Raw genomic sequence first — 24,137 nt, forward strand, 5'->3', positions numbered from 1 at the left:
CTAATGGGGTGGTTCTACACATATTACACAATATGACATATGGGAAGTAGACTATATATATTGTTGATGCAGTCATTTGGATGCACCCTTCGACGTGATAGTTCCAACGAACATTCATAATTCCAATAATAAAACTGCAACGAGTCTAGTGTTAGAAGTACGTACACTACAATGCCGAAATCAACAAAAGAGTTCTGTTGGTGTGGGAACATACCTCAAGAGAAGTCGATCCTCTCTTTGGGTTGGTTCGAGTGGGTCAATTCCACCGTATTTAGATTGGTTCGGTCGAGTCTGGTTAGATGGTCTAGTCCAGATAATTTGATTTGGCCTGGCCGGTTGGTTCGAGTGCGGGTCAATTCCACCATATTTTGATTGGTCTGGTCGGTTAGATGGTTTAGTCCAAATAATTTAATTTTGGTAACTCGATCTATTTGCTTCCTTTCCATTCATGCGAACTTTGAAGCACAATTTCACCCATGACATAGGTATAACAACATATAGGGCAGGATTTAAAACAAGATGTTTTGTTTTGATAAAATATTTAGATAAAATTAAACTGATTTTTTTTATTTGTCTAACCTTATGTATTTTATAGTTATTCTCCCCGACTTGGTCTCTAATCATCATTTATATTAATTATAAATTTTTAAAATCATAAAATTTTAAATGAAAAAGTTCTCTAATCATCATTTATATTAATTATAAACATTTAAAATCATAAAATTTTAAATGAAAAAGTTCTTTAAGTTCGAACCTTGCATTGGTCAAAACTCAAAAAAAACTCCACTTATGAACAAACTCCTATGAACAACCACACAACATCAATTCTGAAAAATCACAAAAAGAATTAAATGGTCAAACTCAAAAAAAACTCCACTTATGAACAAACTCCTATGAACAACCACACAACATCAATTCTGAAAAATCACAAAAAGAATTAAAATAAACCAAGATACTAATATAAATATATTTTAATCATTAAAACATGAGCACAATATCAACTAACCACCTTAAATATCTTTCAATGTACAAAAATTAATACAAATTAAAATTTTACAAATGAATTAATTGATAATTTAACTATTTAACGTAATGTCATAGAATATCAATATCCCATCCCGTCCCATCCTTCGATTTTCCCAACAATAATTTTAAATACGATTTAACATCACTCTGAAATTCCGAATCCGGCCGCCTGTGGTTTAGACATTAAAATCCAGCATTAGCAATTAAAATAACCAATTAAAAAAAGAAAATAATTATCAAAAAGCAAAAACTGTTCAGTTCTTCACCTCACCCACGGAAATTTCTAGAATCTCGAACCCTAATCATCGATCCATTCACATTTCACAGTTGACCGATCCGATTAAAGAAAACCCAATGGCTTGGAGAAAAAGTTGCTGAATAACGATAAGAACCCCAACCTTGGAGCTCTCTTGCCCTCACTCCTCACCTCCAAAAATGGCCGCAATCGAGCTTTTGCCCGCCGAATATGGCTACGTCGTCCTCGTTCTTGTTCTCTACACCTTTCTTAATTTCTGGATGGCCGGCCAAGTCGGCAGAGCTCGCAAGAAGTAATTTCTCTTTTCTCTCCTTCTCCTTTGGTGAATATCGATCACATCGATCTTTTAATTTCGACTTTTGTCTTCTTAATTTTAGGTATAAGGTGTTTTACCCGAATCTGTATGCCCTGGAATCCGAAAACAAGGATGCTAAGCTCTTCAATTGCGTTCAGGTATGTGATTCTGTATGCTCTGTTTCGATATTGAATTTATTTGCCCTAATTTTTGATTCGAGGAGGAAATCGATTGAGTCTGAAATCTTGAGCATAAATTGCTACAGAGAGGACACCAGAATTCGCTTGAAATGATGCCTCTGTTCTTCATGCTCATGATTTTGGGAGGAATTAGGCATCCTTGCCTTAGCGCTTCGTTCGGTGTTCTCTACGTCGTAAGTCGGTTCTTCTATTTCAGAGGTTACGCCACCGGCGTGCCTGAAAACCGCCTCACAATCGGGTGAGTTTTCTGAACACCTCTCTCTGTCCAGATTCGATTTCGACAAATCTAATTGAATTTGTTTCTGAAAACACTTGGTGACTAATCGACGGATTTTAAACCAAACAGGAAATTTTCCTTTCTGGCGGTGCTTGGTTTGATGATTTGCACAATCTCTTTCGGTGTTACGCTTCTTCGCGCTTGAGCTCTGATCCTGTAGTGTTGTTTCTTCATCTTGCAGCTCGTTCTCTTGGATTTTGATTTTGATTTTGATTTTGATTTAGGGTTGAAGTTGATGTAGTGTTGAATAAAGGAGATTACTGGTTTCTGATGTGGTATTGGGTTTTTATGATTGCCATATTAATTTTGCACTTTCCTTTTTAGTTCAATCAGTTTGATTTTATTTTCTTGAAAAAAAAATCGGTTTTTGGGTTAGATTTTCTTTAAATTGATATGTCTGTCTTTGATCTTGTTCAAAAATTAATCTGGATTGAACTTCTTTGGACCAAAAGTTGAAGTTGATGTAGTGTTGAATAAAGGAGATGTATTAATGTTTGGACTAAGGTGTAACCATTCAAAAAGGAAACTATATAGAAAGACCTGAAATTAAAATTTTATTGGTCAGAAAACAGGTGCTTTCAACTAAAGTAACAATTTAGTTGTAATGATCTAGTCGATTTAGTTCTTGAATTTTAGTTTATAACGATTTAGTCCCTGTGGTTTAAAATTTGTAACATTTTAGTCCTTGTTGGAAGAAATTTTATTAAAATCAAGAGTCAAATTTTATTACTTAACAATTTAATTTTTCTAATTTATAAACATATTTGGTCTCTCATTAGTTTATTAATCTATATATATATATAAGTAATTTAATAAAAAAAAATTTCATACAAAGAATCATTACCAACTTTAAATTATAAGAACTAAATTGTTACATATTAAAGTTCAATCAACTTTAAATTATAAGAACTAAATTGTTACATATTAAAGTTCAATGACTAAATTGTTACCAATTTGAAAGACACTTAAAGTTAACACTCTTATCTTAATAATAAATCCAAAAACTTAAATCAATATTTAATGAGAACAAACAATAATACTCATTTTTAACACATGATCTTCCAGCTTTGATATCATCTTAAAATATGATCAAAGCTCTCACGCATGTGCAGGATCTTCCGGCTTTGATATCATCTTAAAATATGACCACACATGTGTATCAGTTGATGACTTGCAAAAGCTTTAAGCTTGGAAAAAGAATCCAATTTATTAACTTAAACATATGTATTTTTTTACTACCATAAGAATTTGTCAAAAATAGTAATTACTATCTCAAAAGTCTCTTGATAGTTCAATCTCTCCAACTATAATCGTTGAACTAAAAAAAATAGACTCAAATTTCCGACGTTTAATAAAGCTATTGGTACCTTAAATAATTAAGTTATATTTAATAGGGAAACTTTTTAGAAAAATTAATTAGGTACATTTCTAGATTTGAATTAGATTTTATGTGGCGTAAGTCGATAGATTTAAAAAGTAGTTGAAGAAAGAGATTAACAATTTAGTCACGTGGTGTCATGTTGTATGAAGACCTCAAAATTTGGAGATCCAAGTAGAAAAAAATCTCTCGAAGTTAGGATTCATACTTGGAGAAAGAAATCTTGAAGAAGAAACTTAAATTTACACCTTAAAACCTATCTCAATAGTCGACTTCTAAGCTTGATTATGTACCAACTTTATTTTTATATTTTTCTGTCAAATAATTATAAACTTAGCACATGAACTTGGTCTTTAAATTTAAAAAGCCTTCAATTACGACATTCTTAAACTCTTGACTTTGTTTCTAATAAATAATCCTTATTGTTACTCGTTAGCACCATTTTTTTGTTGTTTGAGTAATGTATAGAACGAAACAAAACTAAGGAAAATCAGAGTCTACAAGACTCGATAACCAATGTGGAAGATCTGAAGACCACTCCATCTCTACCCCGTTTCCATCGCAAAACGAGCAATCTCATGAGCTACCGAATTTGAGGTCCTCTTAACATGTTGGATTGATCCAATTCTCCTTCCTCCACAATTTCTAATATCCTCCATAAGCCAAGAAATTTCTGTGAACGGCATCCATTTTGCCCTGAAGAAATTGAACAACCTCCATGGAATCCGTCTCTTTCTCTCTCAAGACTCTCGTGCGAGATATATTTTATAAAATGTTAATTCACAAGTGGCACAGACTAATTAACCTTTGTGCCCCTTCTCCCACGCCAAACACCCACTGACTATACCTTCTTTAATTCCTACGGCTTATAAACTAATCAATTTCAATAAATATTTGAAGTTTGTGGCAGTGGAAAGCCCTTCTCGTGTGAAAATGTCTTAGCAGTCCGGCTGGCCTGCATGGGATGGTAAGTATGTAAGTAAAAGAAAGATGTTGATAAGACAAGCAGGCTTTCATTGGACTGCAGAGTATGCAAGTAAAATCTCATATTGATTAAGGAAGACATAGATGAGAGGGTGAAACAAAAAACAAAGCTTATGTTAAAAGCCAATATCATGCAATTCTGGAGATACTTAACATATTTTACCAACAAACCTATCATTTTTTTAGTACATCAATTTGAAGGAATTCGAATCCACAAATTTTTATTTATAAATATATGTTTTAACCAATTGAATATGTTTAAGTTCACGAAAAAAAGAAAAAAAAACTTTCATTTGCACATTTATATATATATGTGTGTGTTTTATATTCATTATCGCCCAACTTTATGCCTTTGTATTGCTTCGAAAATGGAAAAAAAAATTTATATGCCTTTTAACGCATAACTAAAGGTACTTATGACACTTATATTTTGTTCATCGTTATTAAATTTTTTGACAAGTAAAGGAAAAAAATGTATAAAAGAGAATTCTTTCTGTTTTTTTTAAAAAAAAAAAGAAAAAACTGTCCAATTTTTATCAGTGAAAAAAATATGCTAAACAATTAGCACTAAATACTGTTGACGCACAACCCCTTCCATACCCTATTGTCACCTTAAACATATATTTCTTTAGCACTTATTTACGTCTCAATTAATTGCTTGCTCTAAAAAAAAATTTCATTTTAGTGGTTGAGAAGTAAAGATTGATACACATCATGTCAAAGTGAATATAGCTCAATGGTAATTGACATATACCTCCAACCATAACATTGTAAGTTCGATCCTCCATCTCCACATGTTGTACTATACACATTGTGTTAATTGTTATTTGTCTTTTGACTCACAAGATAATAATTTGATTCACTATTAATTATGCGTTAAATAAAATTTAAAATATGTGTCTCATAAATTTTTAAAATTTTAAATGTGTTTAGTACTAGTTTCCTAAATTGTGTTGTATCTAATACACCCTTTTAACTTTAATCCTATCTCAATATCAAGGATTTATAAGAGAAAAATAAAATAAATTTTCTTGACCAAAAAAAAATATATTCACCATAAGAATGAATAATGGGGACAACATTAAATGAAACAGTAATTTGACCTTTTTCTTGGCACCGACCTCCCACTGAATAGTCTAATTGTGTGCACCCACAATATATCATTTTAATCTAATGGTTTAATGAGGTTCATGGCTTCGTATATCAATTCTCTATATAAGCTACCAACCTTATCCCACCTTCATTATTTCCTAATCAAGATGTCTTTCTCACAACACTTTATCAAATTTAAATCGTAAATTTGAATATAGTTTAACTGTTTAATGCATATGTTATCGATCAAAGAGATCGAAAGTTTGAATCTTCATCCCTACATACCATATAACTAAAAAAACAAAAAGTATTAAGTATCCATCCGAACATAATTCAATAGATAAGACACTTATTATATTGTTATGCAAGAAAAAAAAAGTATTAGCACATTTTTCTAAGTTTTAGTGTTTGAATTTATATCATCTCTTATATTTATAAGTATTTAAAAAAATGCTAATCACAAATTGATGTTTAAAATTTTAAAGTTGAATTTATTTAGTCTCCATATTTTAAATAGTAGTCTCAAAACTTTCAAGATGTATCTTTATTCCCTATATTTTTTGAACTTTCAATTTTTCATATAATAGTAGGTCCTCCGTATTGTTAACTCCATCAATTTAATAATGCAATGAATTAATTTTGCACGGGTAAAAGAACAATTGAACGAGTATAGTATTTTCTGCAAGCACGAAATGTGAAGAGATGGACAGGCAAACTTTTGCAATAATTATGCTACAAAAAATATTAAACTCGTTTCATTCCTTTATTGGCTCATAAAAATGTTAAATCTGCCTAAAATCAGCTTCTCGATCACATAATAAAAAAAAAGTAATAGTGTTGAGAGGGTTCTCATTCTTTAAATAACAATAAAATTAGAAAATATACTCCTTGACATAAGAATAAAATACACTTTCAAATGTATTTCGAACTAGTTTAAGATATTTCTTATTCCAAAATGAGAATTAAGGAGGAAAAAATAAGAACACATAACTAAATCATCCTAATAAATGTGTGAATGTGATATGTATATATCTATATCTACATCTACATGTACGTGTATGTGCGTGTAAATACATTTGTTTAATTAAAATAATAAACATGTCATTTTTATCGAAAATATATATTTTGAAATGGAATGTACAATGTCATCTATCTTCCCATATTGTATTCATAATACTTTATAACATCCAATCAAAATAACCGCATCCATTGAGTTCATAATTTTTTAATACATAAGACATGTCTATCTCATATTTAAGAATTAACCTAATAAAATGCTCATAATCCAAGCCAAAAATTTTCCATCATTGGCCCATTTCCTTTGAGAAGAAAAAAAAAATACATTGCATCTCTAATCCTAAGCCACAAGAAGAGCCATGTTCATTTATTTATGAATAGTAGTGGGCAATGCATGCATGAGAATGGGCATTTTCTTAATTAATCTTCCACTAATTACAAATATAAACATTAAAAATAGATAAATAAAATTGGCCCTCAACCAATAAATTAAAAAATGTTATTTATTGATGGTATTTTGGTGACTTGGCATGGCACTCAACCAATAAAAATAAAGCCAAGAGGGCAGATGGGCAGCCAGTGGGAAGTGTCATTTCCACTCTTGTAATTAATTTCTATGACTGATGGGTGTGCACATAGTTTAATTAATTAATTAATACAAGGGCTTTGGGAATTGGCTAGTTTTTTTCAGGTCATGTGGTTTTGTTTAATTTTTGTGAGTGGTCAAATAAGAACCACTAATAGTGTATCAACTAGCTAGGGCCAGAAAAACTTATTACTCCTTAGTTTTTTTTATTACAATATAACTCCGTAGTTTTGAGTGTGAAAACTCGGCCACAAATCATATATCATTAGTAAGTGTAAGAGTGCTAAGCTTAGTTTAATTCGTTAGGACAGGATTATTATGTTAGACAAACGTCAAAAGCTGTATAAAGCGGTTGAAACCTCGTTTTGATGACTATTTTGTTTTTTGATTTTTATGTTTGTATTTTGTTGGGTTTGTAAAGAGTACAACTCAAAGTCGTGAGGCTTATACCAGCCGTAACTTTACTTTTGGTTTCACCCAAAATGCCTCATAGCAATGGAGATAATTATCCTCTCTTACATACTTATGATCACTCTTTTCCATAGCCAATGCGGGACTTTGTTTGCACTCCCTATACAAATCCAACAATCCTCCCTTCGAACAAAGTACCACCAAGCCTCTCCTCAAGGAGTCACTCATCCGTCTACTCTCGGACCAAAACGAGAGCTTGCTCTTATCCAAAGCTCAAGGCTGTAATACAACCTGATAGACACAACTACGGATTACATCATGACTACATGTACCCCAAGTACGTATCCTACAATGGTATGATATTTTCCGCTTTAGGCATAGCCCTCACAGTTTTGCTTTTTGTTTCACCCAGAATTTGATTTATCCAAAAGGCCTCATACTAATGAGATATCTATACACACCATGGATCATGTCATTCCCTAGTTAATATGAGACTTTGTTTACATTCACTTTAGAAACCCAACAAAGCAGATGGTCGATTGCCTGTTGTCTCGGTTTGATTAATCACAATTCAGTAAAAAGCTCCCAACTATCATAATTAATTGATAATCAGACTGACTAACTCATATTAAGTTCATGTATGTGGAATAAGATTATAGACTCTACCTTCGTCTTGCAAATATCAATATCAATCATATTTTATGTTTTCTTAGATTTTTTTAGAAATAAGCTACTTATTAACAATCTTTTATTTATAGTCCTTGAGAAATAAATAGAAGTGTTGTTAAGCCATCATTCTCGTTTTTGTTTAAAAAAAAAAGAAAAAAAGCTGAATTTTAGTTGAAAATATATCTTAAAAATAAATCATCCATAAGTTTGTCCTTTTTTATTATTACTTTTAAAATCTTATATAAACAATTTACGAGTCAAAACATAATAATATATATATATATATATATTTTTTAGTACAACATTGTGGGACTGGGGTTCGAACTCATGACCTTCTAATCAGAAATAGATACTTTAACAATTTGACCTAGACTCGATTGGTTGGCAATAAAAATAAAAATATATTTATAGCAACCTCATCACCCTTTTAGAACATTAGAAAAAATAAAAACCTAGAAAGAAAAAACAATCAAAATTTTTTGTTTATAAAAATACTTTCAAAAAATATAAACGATAAATAATCAAAATCACTTGAACTCGAGCATAGTAATTAGTTTACTAGTTATTTCGTTAAGAATAAAAACGCATAGAAAGTAAACGAAAAAATAAAAATAAAAGAAACAGAAAGGTTATTAAATGCCTATATTATTTCAGTTTCTTTAACGCTTTTCTTTTTATTTCTTATTTGAATTTGTAAAACAAAATAGATAAATAATAAAATTATTTATTGAATAAATCTCAGTCTCATTCGTACAAGTATACACGTTAATACGAAGATAAAAAGTCAAACTTTCAAATAAATCATGTTTATTTATTTATTTAAAATGTTATTTATCGCCAGCTTTACCATCGTAATATTCTTTTTTTTTTTTGAATGAAATCCTAGAATTCATTTTAATTGTGCTAATCTTGACAAATAAACATAAATTAAATGAAGTTGATAATTACATATATTTTTAAGTAATTGATTTTTTTTATAAAAAAAATTAGCCTTAGCATAACATGCAAGCAACCTCGCATATGAAGACAATTGTATTTTCTCGGAGAAAAAAATAATAGAAGTCAATTAGGATCACATATGTAATTATATTCATAATTGACCAATTGAGATAAAATATTGTAAAATTAGTAGTTAGAAATTAATTATAACTAAAGACAAAAGGTAGGATATATGTTTAAATATTTGTTTTTATTGACTATCATTATCAAAATTAATCTAGCTACTCACTCAAATAAGGCCATCAAAGTCTTTAATATATTGTCTCTAGCTATTTTCATTGGCTAATATTTGTACTTCAACACATAAATACCTAACTTTAGATCAAGAGGTAGAATTAAATTTTAAAGTAGTGAAAAAGTTAGAGTTGATATGAAAAGGAGGAGATGAAGTTCTAAAATGAGAGTCCATCGATGAGTAATTAAGTGGAGGAAGATGCTAATGATTAGTTTTCAATTGTGACTAGCTATCATATGACCATAATATATGATTTAGTTGAGGGTATATATTAAAGATAAATGATTTTGAAAATTATTGTTTCCGGTGCACATCCTAAATGTGTCATCATTACTATTTTGTTTTGGTTGGTGCCGAAATTCAATCAGTTGACATGGTCAGTAAATAATAATGTGATCGCTTCCTTCGCGTACGCGTAACCTGCAAAATTGAACTCAACATCAGTGTGGTATTTAATCAAATGCACTCCAAATCTTAAATTATAACTTTGTCCACAAGAGTCCAGAGGAGAGCAAAAGTATAGTGCAAGATATTGCGTGTACCATTGAGAATGATTTGACCTTCTTATTTTATAAGGGAGCGATTTGGAAGAAGATGCTTGAAGCGGTACCGTTAGGCAGAGAGTTCTTAGTCGATTCTAAGAATATTCTGACTCACAAAATCGTACTCCCACTGATGATGTCACATCAGGTGAACTTTGTCCGAGGAACGTCGACGAGTTGGACTACCCATCCTTGGGACACGTAGATTTTCCCTCCTTGGCCTATCGAGTTTTGGATTCAGCTCATACTTTTCATAGTGTGCGTGGATTCTCTCATATATCTTATCGAGTTTCAATGAGCCCATAACATTTAATTTATTAACCTATTTTAACATTTTTTTAACAAAAAAAAATATATGGTTCAATTCGTTTTTCCTTGAAAAAAAACAAAAAAGTATGAAAAAATATAATGTTCTTACAGAATAATTATTGCACCTTCGTTCATGAAATAACATAAATTTTTTTCCCCATTAAGCAAATAGTTTTCTTTGATTTTTCTTAATTTCCTTCCCAATCTAAAATTTGTTTGCATCCCCTAAAATACTTAATTTAGTTGCTCTCTCCTGTCGATGTAATATCAAGAGTTCACTATTTATTTTTTATTGTTTTATTATAGTAAGACGAGAGATTAAACTATCGATTTTTAAAATTATATTAAAGTGTCTTGTTCTTTTGAACTATGCTTTGACACAATAATCGATCACTCATGGTTTTGAATGTGAGAGAAATTATTTTTCTTAAGGTTTTTTTTTATTTTTTATTTTTAACTAATACCAACTCCGAAATATTTAATATTTTATTGTTTAAAAGTGACAGTAACTCGAAATAATTGGTCAAAAACATGAAAATGGATGCAATATTTAGACTTTCTAGGCCACAACTAGCACGACATGTTTGAAATTGTGCACCAACATAGGTCCTATAATGAGTGTGTCACATAAAAACATGATCATGTGCAACTTCACTCAAAGTTTTAATTGCTTCAAGAGAAATAATAATAAGACAACCTTTGTTTCATATGGTCCACTACCCATTGTGTAAGAGTGGGGCTTACAACAAATTGTGAAAGTTTATTAATGCACTCATTAAAATTTGACTCTTTGTTTAGGTGCACAAATATTTTTTACACTCGTGTTTATGTCAAATGAGGAAGTCGAATAGTTTCATAGGAAAGAAAAAATTTGTTGCCACAATTTATACGAATTACTTTATTTTGTACAACTTATTCACTTTTTTTTTGTTTCGGTATATATTTGTACTAAATCAACCCATATGTGTCTGATAGACGTACAATGTCATTAATTTAAGGTTCATTTTGATAACGTTTCTATTTCTTCTTTTCTAATGAAGAAAAACAGAATAGGATGACTTCCAACACCCACGATTCAAAAATGATAGAACAATATTTTTATTTATGTTTTGAAACAAATTGGAAACGGGAACAATAGACAATTAACTTGTTTTTGTTGTTTCCAAAATTTATATACAAATTTGAGAACTTTTCTACGAGAAATGAGAAAGAAAGAAACATAAATAGTTGTCAAATGGTTTTTAAGTTTCTTAATAATATTAGAATCAAGAAACGAGAATGTCACCAAAAAAGAAAAAAACGGACCCTTAGTAAATGATGTAAGAGTGAGATTGAATAGAATCACTGAAAGTTTTTAAAGTTTAGGGTGAAATAAACGTAATCATCAAAATTGAGAAACAAATTAATAATTTAACCTATATGGTTAACAAATGGCTAAGAGGATCGAGTTGTTGACTTTATTAAAAATTCAAAACTTGGTTTATTATTGAAATTGACTTCCTAGGAATTATGATAACAATTGTTAAGAACTTGATGGGATGATCTGTATTTATACAGCAATATCAAAGTAGATGAATTCAAATCTTTGCAATATTGTTTTGTTTTCTTTTCATTCATTATTAGTCCACATATAACTTTGTTTTTTTACCTTTTACCTTTGTTTTGTTTCAAATCTAAGAGTGATATTAATAATTTATTTAGGATAATTTGAACTTATTAAGGAAAGAAAATAAATGAGTATGACTTTTTACAAAGCCTATACGTACGTGAAGTCACTTGTTTAAAATATAATTTAAATATGAAGTTATTAAAATGAAGAATTTTACCTATTTCTCCTTTACTAAATTAAGGGATAAGTCCTCATCACTGATTAAAAATAATAATAAAATAAATAAATAAACAAAGGGATAATTTCTTATATAGTAAAAAATCTATCATATTATCTTCCAAAAAAGATAACAAAAAGTCTTGTCATATTCTTAATCCTTTGAATTAAGTTCCAAACCACCAATAATACCCAAAGCGTGTTGCTCTTAAATCACCTTACAAGCAAACAAAAAACAGCTACACGTTGCGGAACTAATTTGTTGTGTGAAATTTAGGTTGGAATTCTATATATATATATATTTTAAACATATTTTAATTCATAAACTATCAAATCTATTTTATTGGTGAGTGTCTGGGACAACTTTCACAAACACCTCGACTAATGTCATGGGACAATCATATGACCCTACTGCATTTAGTTGTCCAAGAAAAACATTAAAATATTAAATTTTAGATAGGTGGTTACCATGGAATTTGAACCCATGATAATTGTCTGCATGAGTATAACTAAGTGGTAAAATATCTACTTCTCTTATGATTAAAATCCCCCATCCTACCATTGTTGAGGAAAAAATTATGATTTACAGTTTCTGTCTTAGAAATAAAATGATTTTGTATTAAGTGATTGAATATGAATATAATAATTTATTTTAAAGCGTAAAAACTAAAATACCATAAATAGATGCTACATAACATACAAATATTTAAACTTAAAATTTTATTAAAAGAATTAAAATAACGAAAATAATTTTTAATTTTAATTTTAGAATTAAATAAAGTATTTGAATAAAATTGGTGGATTTCTAGTGTGAGATAAGAGATAATTTATGAACTATTAGTTAGATTTAACTAAATCAAATGAGTTAAACCAAACAAAGTCTAAAAGTACATGAAACAAAACTTAATTATATGGACTAAATTAAAAATATATCAAATGACCTAACTTATAATATGAATGTGGAGTAACTAAATAAAATTTAAATCGTGAAAAGAAAACTCCCAAAAATAAAATAAAAAAGTGTAGAGGCATGAATTGACGATTAAAAAATTGAGTAAAAATGTGCCCTAATCTAATGATAAGTGATAACAACTATAAATTCATACCCTCGGTATTCGGCAAGGTGTCGCTCGCGCTTCATAGACCGTAGTCGAAGAATTTTTATTTAAAATTAAAACTAAACACTTATTATTGATCTGTTTCTCTTTCTTCTTCAATTTTCTATCTCTGCAATTTTCATTCGTCTCTTTCCCGCTTTAGCCATCGTCGGAAAGATCTGCGTGAAAAATTGAACGGCGCGTGTCTATTTTCCAAAAATTTCCTCCCGTTTTCCCCGTGATTCCATCTGTCAAGCAATCTTAGAAAGGGATTCTTCACCGGTTAGCTTCCTTTTTCAATTAACTTCCGCTATTTCTCGTTTTCGAAATTCATGACGTCGTCATCGTTCGCGAACTTTCTAGCTGATTATTAACTTCAGCGAGCGAGTTCGCCTTTTTTTTCCTCCTTTCTCCTCCCTATCGAAGATGTAGATCTTCAAACGTTAACGAATTCGACCAAATTATGCAGGGAGCGCGTGCGGCGATCGCGTGTTCAGCAGGCGCACCGTTGACGGCGGCGATTGAATTGTATTGTGTCTGTTTTATGTGTTGAGGGGAAGAGAGGATGGCCGGAATCGGCGGAAGAGATGAGGACGGAAGAAACCGCCGGCCGGATTCCGATGAGGATCAGGATTTCAAGATGGAGAGCGTCCGCGAGCGGATCATTTCGTCGCGAACGAGCCGATTCAATCTGATTCAGAAACAGTTGAGGCTCGAGTCGAATCGCAGAAGATTTAGCCGCGAAAACCTCATCAATGGCATCAAGTGCCTCGTTATCCGCCCTGACAGCAGGTACGCTTCGTCTCCAACCTCATTCCAAATTTTAATTTTAAAGATTATGAAACGTCGCGCTTGCGTCTGAACGCGACTCGTCAACAATTACAATTCAGAATCCGTACTCCATAAATTAATCGCCATCCAAAAACCACTCCCACCTTCTAATTATTTTGATTTCAGTTATTTTAGTAAATTGCAACTACTATTCATATATATGCAACTTACAAGTAAATGTGGACTTTCGTTCATTTAAATTTTTTAGTTTTTAAAAGGTTATTTTTATTCTATTTTGGCCTAATCAAACTTAGTTCAACGGATTAAGATCTCAATCTCTAACCAATAAAAAAGTTGTGAGTTACAATTTCTATGCCATATGTTGACTATATTTTTTTCACTTCATTATTTTTATTTCATTTTTTCTTATCTTAATATATTTCCTTTCCTAAATTTATTAAGATGTGGGTATATAATCTGTGTTGAAATTTTGAATATAAGAATCAAATTGGTCCCATTTAAAAAGACGGACGAAAATAGTCTTTTCAAAAAAATAACAAGACTAAAACAAACAAAAATAATTAAAAATACAGAAACTAGTTTTATTATAGTCGCACACACTTGGCGTAGCTGGAGGGTGAAATTTGTGTGGCCAAGCTCTCTTTGGCAAGACTTGGAAGTTGGAAGGGATAGGGAAAAAGGATAATTGAGAGATTTGCAGATTGATTAGATAGGTTTTGTTTTGACATTTAAATCGTAATTTAATAGACATGGGGATAGGGCGGGGGCCGGGGTGAGGGAGGGAACCATTTTGGTCACATAAAAAAATATATATATATGTGTGTGTGTGTGTGGTGGTTGTCATTTTGTCACAGCTCACATGTCTTAGCTGCCACTTTGACAGGTTTTAGGAGTAATTTTTTGAATCATCTTTCAAATGTTTTGTGCTTTGGCGTATTGGGTATTTAGTAAAAATATATATATGTAATGTGGAAGTTTTCAAAGATGATCAAAATGATGGGGCCTCTTCTGATCTCATAGTGGGTCTGGGAAATAGTGACTATGTTACTTTATTTATGGGTTACTTGTAGATCTGGCCAAATTTGTTTTTCTTTTTTTCTTTTTTTCAGATTTTATATATGAAATTTGAGATATGATAAATGTGTTTTCAAATATGGGTATTTTGAATTGAGGTTTTCAAGCTTTTGTTTTAAGAGTTCTGAAAAAATAAAATTTGAAAAAGTTATATTTTAATTTTCTGAGGAACATTTGACGTGATGTTTTGTTTTTTAGTAGAAATTCTAGCTGACTGGATAATTTGCAAAACAAAAGACTCGAACAATTTTCATTTTAAGACACTCCTAAATCATTTAACAAAGAAATAAGTTAGAAATTTGAAGAAAAAAAATATTAAAAATCTGAGACCGATTTTACTGGATAATAAGTATAAAGGTCTAACTTTGGACTTGTGACTATCCTGTCCATGATTTTTGAAAATTATAAATCTCTCTCTTAACTTACTAAAAGACAAATTGATTCCACTCTGATTCTTCCCCTTTTGTGCTTGTTAATGTACTTTTTCCTTTTTGTCGCTCTCTTTCAAAGATTTTGGCCATATTTTCCTTGGGTTTCTGTGTCTTTTTCCCTTTTAGGGCAATTGAGTATGATCTTGTATAAACAATACAAATTGAGTAAACAGTGATCGCTGTCGAATGGTCAACTTATATTATGGGCTGTTTATTGCTCATATCATAATGGGTAGTTGGCTAACTTTTGGGTAAGATTGCCACGTTAATACAAGATAGTGGAATTTATCGCAATTAGAAGACAACATTAGGTCAGAGAGTTGGATCATGGGCGGGCAGAACCTTCTGGATCTGACCCAATCTTAAAGGACCACGTACATTTTAATCCAATCTTTTAGTGCATTTTAGTTTAATTTCAACTTTTATTTATTTTAGTCTATATTATCCAACGTACATTTTTTATCTATATACGTTTAAAAAGTTACTTCTCTTTATCGTAATTTTAGCATGGTACTCTATCTACTAAATTTTTTGAAATGTAATTATAAATTTTTATTTTATATCTTTTTTTTTTGAAATTTTGTAAGAATTGATCAAATTGGTCATCTTTTTAAAATATGGAGACTGAAATAGATACTTTAAAAAGTGCAAATATTAAAATGAATTAAAAATTAAATGGATAAGAACCAAAATGAATTTTTAAAAAATAATATTTTAACTTAAAAATTTATAAAAAAAAAATTTAGTTCAACCATTTCACGGGTAGGAATCAAACTATCATATATACATAGGTACTTTAACCGACTGAATTTGGCAAAGGTTAATATCAACGACAAGGTGTTTTTGTTTTTTTAAAGGAAAAAATGTATTAAATTAAGTAGAAGAGGAAAGTGCCACGTGGGCTACAGGTCGAAGGTAATCTCCCTTTACTAAATTTAACGTCCAAGAGGGGAAATTATCTTGCAAAAAGATTGAAGAAGTACGGGGGAGGGCAAGTTTGGCCAGATAATCTGCGGGTTTGTTGCGCTCGCGAGGGATATGATGGAATGAATAAGCAGAAAAATTTGATGAGGCGAATTAGTTATATGCAATTTCCATATTTTTCATATCATTTTGTTTCATAATATAATTTGATGACTAATTAGGTTTACATATTACTTCAACTTACCTTTATTTAACATTGACATTACACCTTACGGATCTCCTTAATTTTCATCAAGTGAAATTTCATTAATTTTCACCAAAAAGAAAAACATATATAATTTAGTTAGTATGAAAATGATTTTCACAGAACGTAGATTTTTTCAAACTAATCTCACATATCAGTTTTTAAGTCAATTAGTTACAAATATAATTGGATTGTGTCGAGTCTATGGAAATTTAAGTTCATAAAATAATGCAATCCAAATGAAGGGGTACGAAAGAGAACAGCGGATAGAAATCTTTCTCGTCAGAATCACATGAGATGAAAATTAGGGCGAAAAAGAAAGAACCCAAGAATGCCCAAATAATGTCAAGGGCATCCAAATTGTTGAGCATGATGAGTAAGAATTCTAAGGAAACACACCCACCCCTAAATGAAGTCCATTTTTTTCCAACATGGGTTATATTCGAACTCTCAACTTTGACCAGTTGAAATACTCCGTTGGGCATTTGTTCATTTCATAAGAGTGCATGAACAAGTTTTACATAATATAGCAAATCAAATGCAGGTGGTACAGGGCGTGGACGAAGTTCATACTGATATGGGCAATCTACTCATCCTTCTTCACTCCCATGGAATTCGGGTTCTTCAGGGGATTACCCGAGAATCTATTTATACTCGACATTGTGGGACAACTTGCTTTCCTCCTCGACATTGTTTTCCACTTCTTTCTTGCCTACCGAGACAGTCAGACTTACCGAATGGTCTACAAGCGCACCCCAATAGTCCTCAGGTCACTCTGAATGTTGAGCTTATGTGCAGATTTGGGGGGTATTGGTAGTTCTGCTGTTCATGATTTCGTCTTATATGTTCTGTTTTTGTGTTTTTCAGGTACTTGAAATCCACTTTTGTGACTGATTTGCTCAGCTGTATGCCCTGGGATATCATTTACAAGGTGACACTCTATGGAACCATTGTTTTAGAAGCAACCCATGACATTTTGTAATTAGGGGTCTTGTTTTCCATTGATTTTAAGGTTCTGTTTTGACACATTGTTTTATTGACAGATTGTTCTGTGCTGAGTTTTCCAGTGCAGGCTTTATAATCTCTCTGGGACTGCTGTTTTTAACAATTTTCTACATCTGTGTTGGAACAGGCTTGTGGGAGAAGAGAGGAGGTGAGATACCTCCTATGGATAAGGCTATTTCGGGTGCGGAAAGTCACTGATTTTTTTCAGACGTTGGAGAAGGATATACGTATAAATTATATGTTCACTAGAATTGTCAAGCTCCTTGTTGTTGAACTTTACTGCACACACACTGCAGCCTGCATCTTTTACTACTTAGCAACTACTCTTCCTCCTTCTGAAGAAGGGTACACGTGGATCGGAAGCTTAAAACTAGGGGACTACAGTTACTCAGATTTCAGAGATATCGATTTATGGAAACGCTACACCACATCTTTGTATTTTGCCATTGTCACCATGGCCACTGTTGGTAAGTGCCTTCTTAACACCTTCGATGACAACTTTTGAACCAATCAAATGGGGATGCAAGAACTAAATTATAGGCCCGGATAATTATTTTATTTTCTGTTTTCTACTTTTGAAAGTTAGCTCTGTAAATACTACTAAAACTGAAATGGTAATCAAATGTAAGCATATGACGTTCTTTTCCCTTTGCATTTTTGCTCGGGAGGAGTACTTACTTTTGGGAATATTAAAATAGCCTCTACTTGTTGGTCATTTACTGGCATTTGGAAGTAAAATTCTACACATTGCTGTTCAGTTGAGTTTCCTTAATCCTAAATTGTTTTTTATGAACAGGTTATGGAGATATACATGCAGTCAACTTGAGGGAAATGATATTCGTGATGATTTATGTGTCACTTGACATGGTTCTCGGTGCTTATTTGATCGGTAACATGACTGCATTGATCGTTAAAGGATCTAAGACAGTGAAATTCAGGGATAAAATGGCAGATGTAATGAAGTACATGAACAGAAATAGACTTAGCAGGGATATCCGTGATCAGATCAAAGGTCACTTACGTTTACAGTATGAAAGTAGTTACACTGAGGCTTCTGTTCTTCGGGACATCCCGATATCAATCCGTTCTAAGGTAAACACAAATATTCAATTTTACATAATTTAATTAACATAATAGTTAGCATGATGATAGGAAACAATCTGTTTATTGAAGCAATGGCATTAGGAAACACTTGGCTTTCTATTCACCTTCTTTCTCTTATCTTTGATTTGGGATGAGGCAGAAGTAGTAGGAGTTTCAGGGTTTTGGGTGAGGAGAGAGTGATGTTTTGGCTCTCTGTTCTTTCTCACTTTCATAAGGAAGTATGTTCTTTCTTCAGTGCATAAATGTGCTTAGATTGCTAGCTTGACAAAATTTCACTTTATGCAGATTTCCCAAACATTATACTTGCCTTATATTGAGAATGTTCCTCTCTTTAAAGGATGCTCTCCAGAGTTCATCAATCAAATAGTAAGCATTTTGTTTTTCTAGTCTGTAGTAGTGATCATATTTTTTGAAGAAGGTGTTTTTTATGTGGTTTGTCATTGTAGGTTATTAGACTCCATGAAGAGTTTTTTCTCCCTGGAGAGGTGATAATGGAGCAAGGAAACGTAGTTGATCAACTTTATTTTGTCTGTCATGGTGCGCTGGTATGAGTCCACTGATCATGTTATCTGTTTCCAATAATTTATTTTGCCGTTACCAATTCTTTTACATAATTTGTGTTTTCTTTATAAATTTTTAGGTCTTGATGTCCTCTTTTATCCAAAGTTTAGGATCATCAAGGAAAGAAATTTGATGAATCTTGGCATCTTTTCTACCTTAAATACTCTATTTTTAATAGTTTTTCTCGTACATTGTTCTAGCCACATGTCCTTTTGTTTTGTCTTTAGAATAACCCAAAAATATTGTTGACCGTAACGTTAACAAGAAACTGCTAAAATCCTTAATCAGATAACCATATTTCTGCAGGAGGAAGTGGGCATAGGACAAGATGGTTCAGAAGATATCGTATCTTTACTGCAGCCCAACAGCTCTTTTGGACAGATTTCAATTCTTTGCAATATTCCTCAACCTTATACAGTTCGAGTATGTGAACTGTGCAGGCTCTTGCGCCTTGATAAGCAGTCGTTTACAAATATCCTTGACATATACTTTTACGACGGGAGGAAAATCTTGAACAACCTTCTACAGGTAACATAATTCACTGGTATATCTTGATTTTTAAGTTGCTGGATTATTTTTCACAGACCTATAGTTTTGAGATGCATTTCATTTCTTAATAAACTTTAAGAACTTCAGTTAAAGTTCTTTATCAAAAAAAAAAAAAAAAGGAACTTAAAGTTTGTCTATAATACAGCTTATGGATTCCATACTTGTAGGGTAAAGACTCCGACCTTGGAATTAAGCAATTGGAGTCGGATATCACATTTCATATTGGTAAGCAAGAAGCTGAACTTGCTCTCAAGGTGAACAGTGCAGCATATCATGGAGATATGTACCAATTAAAAGGTCTCGTCCGAGTGGGAGCTGATCCAAACAAGACGGATTATGATGGAAGGTCGCCTTTGGTATGGAGTAGAATCTTTGACTTTTCAGATTCTTCCTAGATACTTGTCTCATAGATTTAATACTAGGATTATTGGATTTATTATCTTAGGTAAGGGCACCTGGGATTTGAACTCTTGCTCTAAAGTCTCAAAGTCCCTTCTCCAAACTCCGTTGCTGTTAGGCCAATTTATGGTGGTTAATGATTGTATATCTTTTTAATGCCTCCTTACCTCACCGAGGTCTATCGTATGCTTAAATTTTCATTTTGTCCTCAAGATGGAAACAAGGAATTGTAGTTGGCCCAAGTCAAACAACACTTCACTGAACTTAGCTACTGAAACTGCTCTTACTATTAACAGCCTGCTTGTCTATCCTTTTTAGACGATAAGTACTTTGGCTAAACGATTGGTCGTTTTTCCACAGCATCTTGCAGCAGCCAGAGGATTCGATGATATAGTTCTTTTCTTAATTCAGGAAGGAGTAAACATTGACCTCAAAGGTCAGTAGAATACAAGTTCTTGAGGTTTCCCCTTCTCTTTTACCTTAGTAATGTTGAGTTATGATATTTGCTCTGGCTTTCTCCCAGATAATTTTGGAAATACACCATTAATGGAAGCCATCAAGAACGGGAACGATCAAGTTGCTGCTTCGCTCGCTAAACAAGGTGCCTCATTGAAGGTTGAGAATCCTGGTAGCTTCCTCTGCACAGCTGTTGCTAGGGGTGATTCAGATCTTCTTAAGAGATCATTGTGCTATGGCATTGACCCCAACTCCAAAGATTACGATTCCCGAACTCCACTTCATATAGCTGCCTCAGAAGGGCTACATTTGATGGCAAAGTTGCTAATAGAATTTGGAGCTAATGTTTTCTCAAAGGACAGGTAAGCATAAATACATTGTGGTTCAATAATGTGGCCTGCTTGTACAGCCCTATTCAAAGCTTTTGGGAAATCACTTCACTATTCTATAATATTCTGTTGCTGCTTCTATAAAAGTATCTCTTCTTAATACAAAATGGAGTTGTTTTTATGGTCTCTTCTTACTAGAAAAGCACTTCCACTAAGAAACAAAGAGTACATGTTCATTCTGTTTCCATATTGTATCAACTATTTTATCATCTCAGTGGTAATTTCATTACTGCAGATGGGGAAACACTCCCCTTGATGAAGGCCGAATTAGTGGAAACAAGAATTTGATCAAGCTCTTGGAAGAGGCAAAAGCTACTCAGTTGTCAGAATCTCCTTATTCCCCTCGAGAATTCACAGGTATTAATCAGACAAACCTATCCTGTTCTCCACTTCTATTTTATGCAAAAGTCAATGGCGAATTGAGCTTCATTTTACAATTTCTCAAGAATTCAAAGTGGCAAATGATGAGCATAAGCTAAACTTTCTGAGCTAATTTTAATCTGATTGGTCAAACGAGTGAATGAAGTAAAAATCCTCTTATTTGGTATGTTGAGTATTACTTCTTCATTTAGCTCAACACAAGACTGAACTTAGGCGAAGAAGCCAACCCAATTTACATCCTCTTTCCCTGGCAAAAACTGCAGAAATATTCAAGTTCTTTGTTCCCTAACAAGATTCTTAGAACATTTGGTCCAATTTGAACTTTGATTGATTCTCAATGACAAAGGAGGAACTTCTAAAAAGAACACTTGTTATTTTTACAGACAAAAAACACTCAAAGAAATGTACAGTGTTCCCCTTCCACCCATGGGATTCCGAAGAACACAGAAAACCTGGAATTGTGCTATGGGTTCCACACACTATTGAAGAGCTCATCAAAGAATCATCAGAGCAGCTACAAGTTTCAAGTAAATGTTGTATATTATCAGAAGATGGAGGTAAAATTCTTGATGTCCATATGATTGATGAATCTCAAAAATTGTATCTAGTTGCTGAAACTCATTAAATGGGCGATTGGCTATTGTAGTGTGCAAAGAATAAATTTTTGGTTGGCATTCTTCACCTTTGGCAGTGTTGCGAAACACCAAATGAGTGTAAATATAATGTTGATAAGTCAAAAAAAATATAATTTTAATGGAGTTCTCTCTCTCTTTGCTTGGCCACCACGCCAATTTTCAATTTCATGTCGCTGTCTGTCACACGTACGATGAAGTATGCATAAAATCGACCGCATTCATATGAATTAAAAGATCCATTTCATATTACTACCAAGAAGGAAAAAAAAATCATACTTTCCCAATAAGAATTTCCCTTGACATCTAATAAAAAACCCTAATCAAAACTTAATAACCAAAAGTAGAACTTTTAGTTGTAATAAATACCTCCAGAAAGGACGCGTCGTTCTATTTTGCTTAGCGACCAAGTTAGTAGAAGGCGAAGCTTTAATTCCAGTAACCGCGTACGACAAGTCGGCAAAGTTCGTTATCAAAATCCGACATTACCGTAACGTCGTCTTCATCATCTTCTTCTTTCTTCTCCTTCAAGTAGTTGCAATTTCTCCCCTCCTATAAATCTCCCTGCTCCCGCCCCCGCCTTCTCACTATCTCGCCCCAACCAACCAATCGATACTCTGCAGAAGGAGAAACCTCGCCGGCGACGCCATGTTCCACGCTTTCGCTGAAGCATACGTGATGAGGAAAATGAGCAAGGAGAAATTGAAGAAGATGAAGGAGAAGGAAGAAAAGGAGAAGACGAGGAAGAGCGGTTCGAGCACTTACGGATCAGTGAAACGATCCAACGGCTCCTCCTCCTGGATTTCCAGGAAATTGAAAATCCATCCAAGCTAGGCTCCGGTGAACGGACTGAAGCGATCTGAAATGGTGAATAGTCGATCAATTGTATGCTGTTTACGAATCTCTCCGCAATTTCTATGGCGTTAATTGTTGATTTTGTGTAATTGCATAGTGAACAAAAATTGAGCGCTTCTGATTGAAGCGTTTGTATAGTGTATGATTATTTTGATTCAAGCATCTACAGTGGCTTGTTCTGATAATTTCAGATTCTTGAACTGTTTCAATTGATAGTGCCCTACTTTTACAGATTGAAAAAGCAGGAGCGGTGTGGTTTGATTTCATCCCCCAATTCTTTGCCAGTCTTTTCAAAAATTGAGGGGGAAAACGAAGTTTAAATTTATCTGAGTTGGCATTACAGAAGTCATACCAACCATATAAGTATTAATATTAGTTAAATATATATATCTTTATTTTAAAAAATAACAATATTTCGGTGGGAGAGAGACATTTATAAAAATGAAGCGGACAAAAGTCGAAGTACTAGAATACCCTACTCCCTTTTGTTTACATGAAAAGATATATAGAGTGCTCGTACGCCGGCTATGAACGGGGTTAAGCAATCTACCGAAGTTGAGTCGTGAATGGAAGGGAATATAGTATTTTTGTAGTACCATAAATGTTTTTAATTTTGAGTGGTAGTTACTCGTAGAGATTAAAATTGACGTTTTAAAATAAACCAAACTAGAAGAGACTTAAAAATTTATGTGCCTAAAAAGTTATTACACACCACAGTAGAATAAATTTGAAAGTTGAAAGAAATAAATAAAAAATTTAAACCTTATTCATTGCAGTTTTTTTTTTTTTTACATATTGAGGTGAGAGATCTCTCACAACCTCTTAATTTGAGATATATGTGAATTACCATACTGAACTATACTCATTTTGGCTATTCGTTACAATTTCGGTGTTTATAATTGAAAATTTTTAATTAATCATGAACTATTGGGTCACGTTGATCAGGAGGACAAAGTCAATGATGTTATATAGTATTGGACAATTTATCATAGATGACCGTTTGATGATTTGACATTTTCTTTCTTTAAGGCTAATTTATTTTTTTAATACAATAATTTAAGAATACGGGATCGAACCTCCAACCTTGAAGGAAATAGTACATACCAATTACGGTTAAACTATGTTCTTGGCTTTCGTTAGGAC

The 24,137-nt window shown here is 32.5% G+C and overlaps 2 protein-coding genes across 3 annotated transcripts; both read left to right on the top strand.

Annotated features, from left to right (window-relative positions):
• Positions 1–1,278: 1,278 nt before the first annotated feature.
• Positions 1,279–2,325, top strand: LOC111011783 (microsomal glutathione s-transferase). The gene is made up of 4 exons (XM_022285675.2): positions 1,279–1,574; positions 1,660–1,735; positions 1,843–2,015; positions 2,124–2,325. Exons 1-4 carry the CDS (start codon positions 1,462–1,464, stop codon positions 2,197–2,199), a joined length of 438 nt encoding a protein of 145 aa, XP_022141367.1. The 5' UTR covers positions 1,279–1,461; the 3' UTR covers positions 2,200–2,325.
• Positions 2,326–13,216: 10,891 nt separating this feature from the next.
• Positions 13,217–22,265, top strand: SKOR (STELAR K+ outward rectifier). Of its 2 annotated transcripts, XM_022285947.2 has the most exons (14): positions 13,217–13,480; positions 13,668–13,990; positions 17,208–17,432; positions 17,531–17,594; positions 17,796–18,135; positions 18,465–18,760; positions 19,058–19,138; positions 19,219–19,317; positions 19,640–19,861; positions 20,050–20,238; positions 20,642–20,717; positions 20,805–21,099; positions 21,362–21,483; positions 21,891–22,265. In XM_022285947.2, the coding sequence occupies exons 2-14, from the start codon at positions 13,764–13,766 to the stop codon at positions 22,130–22,132; spliced, it is 2,478 nt and encodes an 825-aa protein (XP_022141639.1). In that variant the 5' UTR covers positions 13,217–13,480; positions 13,668–13,763; the 3' UTR covers positions 22,133–22,265. The 2 variants fall into 2 exon arrangements, with proteins under 2 accessions (XP_022141639.1, XP_022141640.1); XM_022285948.2 differs by lacking the exons at positions 13,217–13,480; positions 13,668–13,990 and adding an exon at positions 16,897–17,039.
• Positions 22,266–24,137: the final 1,872 nt, after the last annotated feature.

Source organism: Momordica charantia (genome assembly GCF_013281855.1).
Source record: "Momordica charantia cultivar OHB3-1 chromosome 4 unlocalized genomic scaffold, Mcharantia_2.0 BLBB01000004.1, whole genome shotgun sequence".
NCBI classification, from domain to species: Eukaryota; Viridiplantae; Streptophyta; class Magnoliopsida; order Cucurbitales; family Cucurbitaceae; genus Momordica; species Momordica charantia.